This window comes from Corvus brachyrhynchos, unplaced genomic scaffold, assembly GCF_000691975.1.
Source record: "Corvus brachyrhynchos isolate BGI_N302 unplaced genomic scaffold, ASM69197v1 scaffold8, whole genome shotgun sequence".
In the NCBI taxonomy this organism is placed as follows: domain Eukaryota; kingdom Metazoa; phylum Chordata; class Aves; order Passeriformes; family Corvidae; genus Corvus; species Corvus brachyrhynchos.
Genome location: NW_008240031.1, coordinates 88,444 through 100,185, shown reverse-complemented (window position 1 = coordinate 100,185; position 11,742 = coordinate 88,444). Strand labels below are relative to the sequence as shown.

Below are 11,742 nucleotides of genomic sequence, written 5' to 3'. Positions count from 1 at the left end.
TGCGGAAAGAACTTGCAAATATATTCTTGTGATCATACATCTCTCATAACTGCCACATAACTATTCAATACGCTGATTTTACTGTTGAACTATTTCAAATATTTTTTCCTCGTTGTTCACCCAGATCTAGAAAATGCTGAGATTGAAGCTGCTAAATTAATACTGTTTGTTCTAGCTAAATGTGTTGGAACATGACAATATTGGATTGGGAGGGATCTTATTTGAAAGAAGGAGCCATATGGTCTTGTGTATTGAAGCCTGTGTGATCTCTTAAGCTCCTTTTTTTTTCCTTTGGACAGACAGCAAGTCTGAGTCAAGCCTGCAGGTATGCAGGTGTGCATGGCTCTGCTGGCCTTACTGCAGCCATGTCAGTGCAGATAACCACAGTGAGAGAATCCAGTGAAAAGCAACACATTCTTTTTGCTTCCTACCCCAAATTCAAGCCCCTTTGGTGGTATGAAATGCAGACTTACGGAAGAGATTGCTGTTTTTCTTGACTGTGACAGTAAATCCGTTGCCCGGTTGCTGAATCCTGAAGAAGATCATTGCCACGTTCTGTGATGATCTGATGCTCCTCTGAATATTCCCACTTTCACAGAAGTCTACATATCTTTGAGATGTGGTGAGGGGATGGTCCAAGGAACTGGGAAATTTCTCCCCCTTGAGTATCCATCCATCAAACACCTACAGAGGTTCAATAATTTAAAACAAGGGTTTTGCTTATTGCTCTATTAGCAGAGAACAGAAACATGAAGCAAAACAGACACTCTTTTTTTTTGACATCATATAACCTCTTCAAAGAGACAAACTGAAAACAAAAATTCTTTGTATTTATTGATTTCCTAACATTTAACTAATTATTCATGCTTCAACTGATGTTTAGGAAAGGGATACATATAACTTTTAATGTTTTTACCTCCTTCAAGTGACAATTTTGGTTATCTTTTTTTTGAGTGAAGTATCTCTTTTTGCTTCAGCATCATCATATTATTTTTTTTTTGCAATTTCATTGTTACTATGAGAAGTTTTTGACCAATTTTATTTGGGAGCCACAAGAAATATAAGTAACCTTTTCAAACTCTGGGCATTATGACAATTGATCTGGCCTGTAATTTTCCACCATCCATGTTTTACAGCTTGTCATTGAAATTGTCCCGGTGGCCTTCCAGAGATATTGGAATACAAAAAACTTTGGGGAGGAACTATTGGCAGAGGTATTGCTCTCATTTGTGCTGGCTCTTCCACCTCATCCTAACCACTAGAAAGCAAAACAAATTCTGCACCTTAAGCATCAAATCTTTCCTTCATAACAAAAAAGTAACAATTTTCCCTCACCATCTTCAGAGAAATGTATCAGAAATAGAAATACCTATTAATTCTAGCATAGATATGCAGTTGCCTGCCTTGCTGTTTCAATTCCCTCCTAGCTGCTCTCACATGGTAATTCCTTAAACACTTCAGTCAATACTCCCAAAATTCAAGGACCAGATTCAGCCATCGCTTCAGCCCATAATTCTGATGTGAGTATGTGGGACTTCCTGATGCAAAAAACCATTAGGATCAGTCTCTGGATTTGCCAGAACTGTAAATTCCTGAAGTAATGAGATGCAGGTGCTCAAATTACAGGAGGGGAAAGCTGCCTGTATATATACAGCAATATAACACAGAAGTTTGGGACACCGCTACCAAAGAAAGGAAAGCTCAATAAAACAAAAAGATCTCTTGGCATTTTTCTAGCCTCTACGAGTGACCGTAAGTCCAGGTACAAAAGCCTTGGACCCACAAGAGACTGAAATCAGCCTCCCTGTAGCTACATGGGGAGAGGTCTCAGCCAAGGTATGGAATGGAAGGACAGAATTCTCCAGGGTAAAGGGAGCAGGAGACAAGGAAAGGCCTAAAAGTCAGATTTCCTCATTCTCCCCGTTCCTGGACCTCAGCTGGCCACTAGGTGGGATGTGGTCTGTGCTGTGCCTGGCCAGGGCAGCCCAAAGGGCAAGATGCAGGGAGAGGAGAGCCAGGGACCACCGAGCCTCCCCTTCTCTCCTTGACCCAGTTCAGATCTTGGTGAATGTTCCTGCCTGCGAGAGAAACATGCTGGTAAAGTTTTTTAACACTGGGATATCAATGGCTCTGAGTCATGAGCCTCTCTCTGTTCAGAGCCAGTGTCGTGAAAAGTTCTAGCAGGGAAATTTTAAAGAAAGCCTGCAATGATCCATTCACTATTAATCTGATGCTGAGTGACCTGTGAGCAGAGGTCCCAGAGCAGTAACAACCACCCAGAGAGCTGTATCATTATCTGCAGGGCTCACAGTGCAATGATTCACAGTGCAATGAGAAAATCCTACTAACCAAATTTTCAGCCATTCCTAAAAGTATGGACACTCCATAGAGGCGCTTCCAGTGCTGTAGTTTGGAGAGGGATCCTCATCCTGCATCTGACTTTGCTTTAGAGGAGTTGTGATGGGGGGGGACACACACTCAGAGTGCCTCAGGGAGGAAAAAGAGCCATCCCAGAGATGGTTGCTCTGTGAAAGCCTGTTTTGCACACACAAACACACGCATACAGAGATGTCCACGTGCACTCGCCTGCTCCTTGCAAGCACAGCAAACACCTCACAAGTCAGAGGAGAGCAGAGACGTGCAGCTTCTTACCTTCAGGAAGTCACCCCCTCGGCAGTTGATGTTCACAAAGTCGTAGTCTATTGTGATCAGCTCCTCAGGCTCCCCGATGAAGAAGGTTGCGCAGTGCAGCTGTGGTTGGTCTGCGGTGAAGGTGAACTGCCCCTCTATACTCAGCATGTCAATGCACCCTGGAGAAGCAGGGACAAAGGGCTGCTGCCTCTGCCTTCTCTGGAGGGAGACTCAGTGACAGCTCCCACTGCGCAGGGAAAGGGGGGGGATAGGAGAGACCCCCCCAGCACCGGGATCCGGCTGGCTGTGAGGACAGGGAGAACCAGCTGAAGCAATTAGGAGCCTGCTGAGCATCAGAGGATAAACAGTAACTTGCAGGTGTGAGCACAAGCATGTTATGGGGGGATGCGGGGGGTGGTGTGTCAAAGCATCTCTGAGCAGAAAACTCTGTGTGTGTATGTGCACAAGTGCACAAACACTCTATTCTTTCAGATTTCTCTCTAATCACAGCTGCTACACCTGCCCCACCCCTTGGCAATGTGACTCTGCCCAGGTACATAGGTGTAGAATCCCCATCCTGCTCCAGTTATTTGGACCATCAGCTATGAACCCTAACCCTCTGCCTCAAACCACAGGCTTCTGTGGTTGTAATGTTTTGTCCTTCTTCTCCCTAGTCTTGCAAAAAGCTCCTGCAGCTCTGTCATTCCCAATTAGCCCCTTTTCCCCCCCTGAGGTACTCCCAGGATTCTCCCACCAGCCAGTAGTCCCTACCAGAGCACCAAAGAAACTCACGGAGTGACCGCCGGTAGATCTGTCCTGCAGACAGCTCTCGTTTCAGATCTTCACTGAGTAGTAGGAAGGGGTCATCTTCACCAGCATCTCTCACCTGGTGAAAGATGGAGGGCAAAAAGAGTCTGGGGCAAAGTGAAATGCAGCCCTCTCCCTGTATCTCTCAAGAACAGGCACAGCACATTACATCCCTTCTCCAGAAACAGTGCAGCTGTGGAAGAGCTCAGGCAGAAAGATGCCAACCTGCAGTAGAGGGGAAATAAACCTGGTACATAAGAGGTGATCCCAGCAGCTAAGTGCACTGAGAGTCTCTTAAATCCTCAGTAAAATTGCTGAGGATAAATAAATGGAGGGGTAGTACAGAATACATGGGACTGTTGCATTAATATCACCCAGGTGTAGGTTCAATGCAGGAAAAGTGGCAATACGAAAGGGAGAGAGAATAAGGCACAATGCTTGAAAGCTGAGAGACAAGTTAGAAGATAGCAGCTAAAAGCACAGCGAGGTGTTTAATCATCAGCCCTATTGCTCACCTCTAGGTATCTGGTTTCTCCCTTGGAGGCAGCCAGGAAGATGAGAACGAGGTGGCATTGAAACTGGAAAGCAGACGGCATGCTGACCCCTCCTCTGGCGGCCGTCCCTCTCTTTGTGGCGAAGTTTCTCCGGGTCTGTGCCGGTATGCAGGAGCCGCTGGGGTGTCTTGGAGCGACTCTTTTTATAGAGCTGTTGGGAGGGGAGGCACTTGGTCCCCGTACTGATAGGGTAACCCATGGTAACTGAATTCCTCTCGCAGTGACACAGTACGTGGGCATGACGAGGGTCCAAATTGCAGCCACGAATTTTCAAGACGGTTGAATTCCCCTCTCTGGCAGATGTCTTTTCTACTTATCTGTCTGGTTGAAAAGCTGACAACCTCGGGGAAGAGAGCCCATCCCCATGCAAATGGGGCACTCATGCAGTTTTCCTTTCCAGTTACCTCGAAGTGAGCAACGAGGAGCATTCCTCCCTCCTCCCGGGGCAATCCCGGGGTATTTCGGACCTGCAGGGCTTCCTGCCTCCCTTCTGCTGCTCTGTGACACGCAGCTCTCTGCAGTGCCTACGCCAGGTGCTTCCTGCTGGCCGGGCCTGGGTGGGCACCCCTGCATCCCAGGCAGGCTTGCAGCCTGTGCCAGCATCCCTCCAGGGCTCTGCAGCAAGTATACAAGAAAAACCAGACAGTTTTCCCCACCAGAAACAGCTATCATACAGAAGTTATGAAAACTCGGGGTTCCAGGGGCATATTCATCACAGAACTCCTGATACAGCTTCAGCCTTGATCCTCAAGGGAAATCTGAGAAGATCTTTAAAAGTTGAACCTGTGAGTGAAAATTTATAACTCTGCAGAGTACTAAAAATCAGGAACTCAGCAGAGGTATTAGATGTGGGTATAGTCTTGTTTTCCCCTGACCAGGATGAACCGTCAATACGCTACAGAGGGTGACTACCCTTTCCCCACCTGAGGCTTCTTGCTAATGTATCCTTTTGCTCTGTGTTTTCATGTCAAAGGTCATTTTGGTTCAACAAAACCTAGAAATAATATGAGCAAGACTTGCAAAATTTAAAGTTTGTTGCTCCTGATTTCATTGCAAGGATTTATAAACATCAGAAACATTTGCTTGCTGTTTTGCACAATTTGTTGGTTGAAAAATAAACAAATAAATATTATTCTGTCTACACACCTGTGGCTCTGACCTTATTACGATGCAATTCTTATCTTACGGTTTGCTTTATTGTAAACTATAATACTGTTCCATATCTGCATGGAACTTCTGTGATTTTTTGAGAAAAAAAATACTGAGGAAATGGAAAACATTATTTTTGAACTTTGGCATCAGGTTGGATTCAAAAGTTGGTAAAACTGCTTTGTAGAAATGAATAATTAATCACTGCATGAACTGAGACCGAATTGATTCTCTTCATGTGCTTACCTTGAATTGTTTAAATACTGTCATTTTAGGCAAGGATTATCAGAAGATTATACAAGGAAGTTTGTAATCTGAAATCCATTGAAGTTCCTTGGGAATTACAAGCTTTGCTGGAAAAAATGCAGGGTTTAGCCCTAGTTTGCATTAGAGGATGGATGGAAGGTTAATCGGGGAGGTGAGAGGTGCCTTGGAGACCATCAGGATCAGAAGGGGCTGCAGGGGAGCCCAGCCTTACTCGCTATTCTTTTGCTCACCATCTAAAGAGATTGATAAGCTTAAAATTATAGCTTGACCCCTCCACTCTCCCCCACCCCGAGGCATTTTGCAGAATCCAGTCTCAAATTCTGGCTGCAGTGTCCCAGTTTGCCCTGCCAGTCCCCAGCCTAGACCTCAGACGCTGAGTGTTGAGGAATATTCAGTGCAGGGAGCTTGGTGTGCAGCTGCACTGGGAGCTGCAAATTGAGCTCCTTGGGGCAGGAGTCTGAGCCCAAGGCAAGAGACTGTGAACTGCTGACCCTTTGAATTCCAGAAGGCCCAGGGACCTGTGGCACCAGCCAGGTGACCAGACACTCAGAGACACAGCAAGAGTTGAGGAATCAGCTGGAAGATCACAGATGATCATATACATAGACTGTGAGGGTATAAAAGCCCAGACGTTCCTTTGTTCAGGGTCCCTCTCTGGAGGCACCAGCTCGAGGTTTTCATTCTGTTGCTGCACCATTATAAAATTACTTAAAGGAGACAGAAGTCTGAGGCTCTGCTGTGGGAAACCTGGGATTGAGCCAGTGAGGAAAGCTGGTCTGCCTGTGTGAGTGTGGGATGTGTAGGGAGTTGAGTGGGGACCCATTGGCTCAGTTAAGCTGCCTGCTGTGAAGGGGCTTTGGTCTCAGCAGTCGAAGTTTCTGATGGTGGGAGTGTGACTGCCTGAGTGCCTCCTGAATGGTCAGACTGGGACATTATCTTACTGTGAGTCCTTGAAGATCTTCAGTGAAGGAGAGAGAGTGTTTAATTGTGTGTGAATTTGTTACTGAAAATTTCAGATTTCAGAATTCAACTCCAAAAATGAGTGAAGGACACATGGCACTGCAGATAAATTATTGTGACTCTATTAAACCAGATGTGAGGTTATCTACTCAGAATGAGACATACCGACAGTGATGTCAGCACAGTTTAAACACTTGCCTGTGAAGAGGTGAGATCCAGGCTTAGCATAACATTCACCAGTGGAGATGCCCAGAAAAGCAGGAAGCCCCACAGTCTGAAGGACATCCTGGCAGATGAAGTGAGGGCACTGTCCTTCTCCAATAAACAAGGTGGTGGAAAGGAGGATAGGAGCCACCTCCATATCTGTTGTAATTTATTGCTCAAACAGGGCCTATGGTGATGTTGAAATTCCCATGCAACACCTGTAGGAGTTTTGAGTGTACAAATATTGTGTGTAACATTGGTGCAAAAGCAACTTTGCTGTTGATGTGGAACTTAATTTTAACAGAGGTGTTAAGTTGGGGGTTTTTTTCCACTTTTCATCTCTGGGCTCAGCAAGAGCAGATGAAGCATGGTGACATCCTGACCAGCCTCATCACAAAGCCTCCCAGAGCCTGGGGTAACTCTCTGTGTCTTCAAACAAAGGGCCGTCCTCAGCCCCCAGTGTCATATGCTTTCCATTGTGCAGCTCTAATGCTTGGGGAAGGCAAGTATTTGGGAAGGGATAGGGAATCACATACAAAGAGTTGCAGCTGCTGCTGCTGGCTGGGGCTCTGCTGCCTCAGGTAGAGCTCAAGCAGGTAGATCTCCAAAAGGGACGAGTTGAAGGGGAAAGAGGGGTTCATCTCCTAGCCCTGCCTCCCAGCTGTCAGAGGGTGAGAGAGGATGGGAGGCCATCTTCTCACTCAACTCTCCTGTCTCCTCAGAGTGTATCACAAATCCACTTCCCCTCTACCCTCCCTTTGCTTGCTGCAGCACTGCTTTTGTTAAAAGTCACTTGCAGAAACTGAGATTTTCAGGAGATGAGGATGTGACTAACAAAGCAAAGAAAAATCACTTTGAACTGGGTTCAAAACACCCCTGCAGCATTTCAGAAGAGAAAAGCACCTTCAATGTGATACAAACCCTTGGCGAACGAAGAGAGTGTCATTTTTCTTTCACGGAGTTGAGTCATGATGACACCCTGAAGGACAAATTTTTTTGTTAATATCAAATTGTTTAACATAGTCAAATGCATTCCCCAGTGACACCCTGCCACAGGCTAAATAATCCAGTTGACTGTCACCTTGATCTGCTAACACACGTAACTTACCCTGGGAGCAGCCCCTTTCCCTGGCAGAAATGATGGGAAGCCATGGTGCTGGTGAGAGTCTGGGCTGAGTGCAGGGCATCACTCCCTCTGCTCTGCTGCAGCTCAGGATGGCATTGTTTAGGCACCCCAGCCTTTGCAGAGCCTTGGGCTGTTAAAGCTGGGCTCATGGGTGGGCTTTTCAGGAACGTGCTTTGGAGTACCTGCCTGACCCACTAGTGCTCAAAGCTTGTAGGTGTCTTGTCAGCTATTATAGCAAAGAAGAGATCCCAGCTATGGTAAGAAGTGGAGAAAATAAAGCTGAATAAAGATGGTAGTGAAATAAACACCATTTACCTTCCCCCATTGTGATCAAATCATGCTCTGTCCTATAATACAGGTGGTAAATGCAGTTTCTTCTCCTAAAAAGTAAAAGTAGTTGTTGCAGGAAGAATATGCATGAAGTGCTCAGTAGTGAGATTTCTTAGCGAGAAGCGCTTAAGCTACAGACACTCCTTAGGGATCCCTCCCTGTGGCAAAGAGGGGCCAGGTGTTATGAATCCTTTCTGCTCTCCAAAAGGGTCCCTTGGGTCCCCAGCTCATTAATACAGCTCTTCTTACTCCTCAGCTGCAGCCTGACTCCTGGAACAAGCAGCTGGAGTAGAGCAAACCTCTCTCTAGCATTGGGACCTTAAACATGAGTTAGTATTTCCTGTATAGACACAATCCCAAGCAAGCTCTGACTCCACACCACAGGGCTCAGCCTGGCTGCTGCATATCCCATGGAGGCTCCTCTGCTTGTCTGTGGCTGGTGGTTTCTTGAACTGAGAGGAGCAGCAGCGAGACTGCAGTGCAGTTGCAATGAAGGGGAGCAGTCCTGCCTCAGGCACTCTGTCCTCAGCTGTTCATGCTGATTTCTCACTACTGCTCAGAGCTGGCTGAAGAGATGCCATATGGGGTCATGCACAGTGTGAGACATCTGACTGGACTTTACACTTCATATCGTGTCAGCTGCTAAACATTGTGCTGAGCTACATTTATTTCCCTTATGCTCTTTCCCACTGTAACTGAGAATTCATTCAGGGATCAGCTTTTCATTTCCTTCATGGTGTCTGGGAGACGTACTACTAGTCATTCCTGTCTTTTTATCAAGCGGCTGCAGGTCTCATATCAATGTCAGTGTCTTTGAAGAGTAGAGATTACTACACATCATTTGTAGTTTATTGTACATGTTCAACTGTTTGTGAATCCTTCAGTATATTTTTTCTGAACAATGGGATTGGTTAGCCCAGATTAAGGTGAGAAAGAAATCCAGTGGCTCTAAAGTGTCACTTATGCTACAGTGAAGGCTAAATTTTTTGTCCCATCTTTGCTAAATCGCAATCAGTCACTGCTTTGAAATAACACCATAGAAAAGAAAGCAAGGGGAAGATTGTACAGCAAATCACAGTCCTGAAGGCAATTAGGAAATCATGTCCTTGATACAGACGTGCACAAGACTTCACTTCAAACTCTCTCTGAGACAAAGACAAACATGTAAGGAGCTCCTGCTCCTGGCCCAGTTCCCTCATACCTTATGTCACCACAGAAAACACTGGGATAACTTCATCCATACTTAGTTCTCAAAATCATTACTGAATATTTCACTAAAGTTGTGAGGAACTTAGCAGCCCCATCCCATAGCATCCATCAGTCTTCTCAACACTAAGAAGTTACACCATGCTTCATGTTACCACTCTCGATAAGGGCAAATTATCAAGATACCCAGCACATCCACTCACTGCCACATCCCATTGCAATGGTCACTGCCCTGCCTGACACCCAGCCAGGAAGCAGCCCAGAGCACAGACCTAGAAAAATAAATGTGGAGTTCAGAGTTCCAAAGCCCTTGCTGTCTAGAGGGCCCAAAGTGTGACTGCATTCAGGATGCTAACAGAGCCCGTGGTCATAACTACATTTAGGAACTGTTCGTGAGACTGCTTGAGAAATGAGTTTGATGCCGTGGCAGTTAGCAATGAATAACTGCCTATTCTACAAAATGCATCAGTCAACTGCTGGAAACACCATTTAAGCACCTGGACTATGGACATACAATAGGGAAGATCAAATTCAGCATGACTAAAGTAAGTAAATTGGCCCTGTCAATGGTTTGATATGTCCTTTTTGCAAAAACCCAATCAGAATTGCAATGACAGCTGAAGGAGAGCATTTCCAGCAGCAGAAACACAAAGTCTGAGATCACATTTTGTGCTCCAATCCTTTACTCTTGTGTTTGTTTTAGGGTCAGGCAGGTGTCCCAACTGTCCATGATCCAACCTGAGCCCAGGACTCCTCCGTCTGTAATCAGTGGGCACCTCCATCACTGATTTCTGTTGCTACCTGTCTGCCTCAGCTTTGTGCTGGCTATGAAAAGCCTCTTCCAAGCCTCACCATACATCTCTCTGTAACACCACTTCTATTACTTCTCTGTGTGTGTCTAACTTTGCTTTAAATAGAGCTGAACTTTCCATAAGGTGAAGTAAGTGTAGCTTGTTAACTCTGGGCAGTTTGACACAAGAGATGGTGTGATTTGTCATGTTAAGCGGCTTAGAGGGATGACAAACACATGTGATTTATGAACTGAAAGCCTATCAGCATCATGCAGGCTTGATGATAAGTGTTGCATTAACTCTATTTATGGCATTGTCTAAAAGCAAAGATTTTGAAACTCGCAGTTTAGTGGGTTACAAATAATCAAGCAAACATTATATTCAGACACTGAGATTACCCTGAGGGCGGTTATCACTACAAGCTCTGCCTGTGACTCAACCAGCATCTACACAAAGCAGTCAGGGCCAAGAAGTGGGAGAAAAGTTTTTTCCCAGGAAGGAGAAAAGAGATATGAGAATGGGCAACTGGCAAAGGCACATGCCATCGCTCTGGTGTTAGGAGAGGTGCCAGAGGTTTGTTGAACTGTTCAATTTTAGCGTGGACCTTTCTCCTCTGTGAATCCTCTACACAGAAGCTCAGACCTCAAGGATTGCTGCAGGAAGGTCTCAACACCAGAGCTGCACACAGGTGTCAGCATGGCTCCCAGGCAGCCTCTTCCATCTGATCATACTTGCCTTTGCCAGCTGCAGCAGCTACTCTGATCAGTACCAGTGCCCTTGCAGAAGAACATTCTCCTTTCCAAAACATGGCACAATTACTGCATCTAGACTTTGCTTGGAAGTGCAACCCTCATGGCCCAGGTTACATCCTGTTCTAGATCTCCTTTCCCACAGCTGCAACTTTCTCTCAGCAGCCCTTCCCAAAGCACCAGCCCCTGTTCCTCCTCTCCCAAATTTCCTGTTCAGCTTGTGGCTACTAGAATATTCACCACTTTTTTTTCCATGCTGAGCCAGTTTATTACACAGAATATAATTTCAGATGTGTTGGGCAATCTCTGTATTTACATGTATCATGTTCCAAAATTTGTTTAATCTGTGAAGTATGAACTTTATCTTTGACAAAACACCACTTTGCTAAGTGATATTTTGAGATTTTTTTTTTTCATCCAAGAAGGACAAGTATTTCTTAGCTGAAGTGACCGTCCTTGACTGAATCTTTCTCATCTGGGAAAAAACTGTAATTCAACACAATTCTGGTAGTGTTAGACATCACAGTAATGGACCCAACCCCAGAAACACTGTGAATTGTTACACAATTCAAGCAGTCAGTATGAGTCAGATAAGAGATGTCAGCATACCCAACATAATGGTATATTTATCTTTTCAACTGCTCCCTCTATGTAGTCCTTTATTTTTCATGTATGTGATTCCTTACCAGTTGTCCCCAGCACTGTGCAGCCCGCAGTGCCAATTTGATCAGTTAGGCTCCAAATGCTTTTAGGTGAAAGTACAGGAATATCTTGTGTCAGTGTAAAAATCATGTAAGTTGAAGGACCTTGAGGTCACCTGGTCAGCATTCTTCCACCTCCTGATGTCTAAAGGCAGCTCCACCTTTGATAGAAATGTCACAGAGCATCTTTACCTCAAGTGCAGTAATGGGCTTTTTAATTTCAAATATAAACTGTTCTCCTTCTTGCAATACAACACCTAGGGCACC

The 11,742-nt window shown here is 45.4% G+C and overlaps 1 protein-coding gene across 1 annotated transcript in view; it reads right to left on the bottom strand.

Moving 5' to 3' along the window:
• The window catches only part of CRHBP (corticotropin releasing hormone binding protein), an 8,964-nt gene extending 4,815 nt beyond the window's left edge, over nt 1–4,149 (bottom strand). Inside the window, exons 1-4 of the mRNA XM_008640911.2 lie at nt 3,954–4,149; nt 3,424–3,517; nt 2,653–2,810; nt 474–684 (exon numbers count right to left, since the gene is read on the bottom strand). Coding sequence (XP_008639133.1) covers nt 474–684; nt 2,653–2,810; nt 3,424–3,517; nt 3,954–4,034 — 544 coding nt within the window. The 5' untranslated portion in view covers nt 4,035–4,149. The remainder of the gene's footprint in view (nt 1–473; nt 685–2,652; nt 2,811–3,423; nt 3,518–3,953) is intronic.
• Between the last annotated feature and the right edge of the window lie 7,593 nt (nt 4,150–11,742).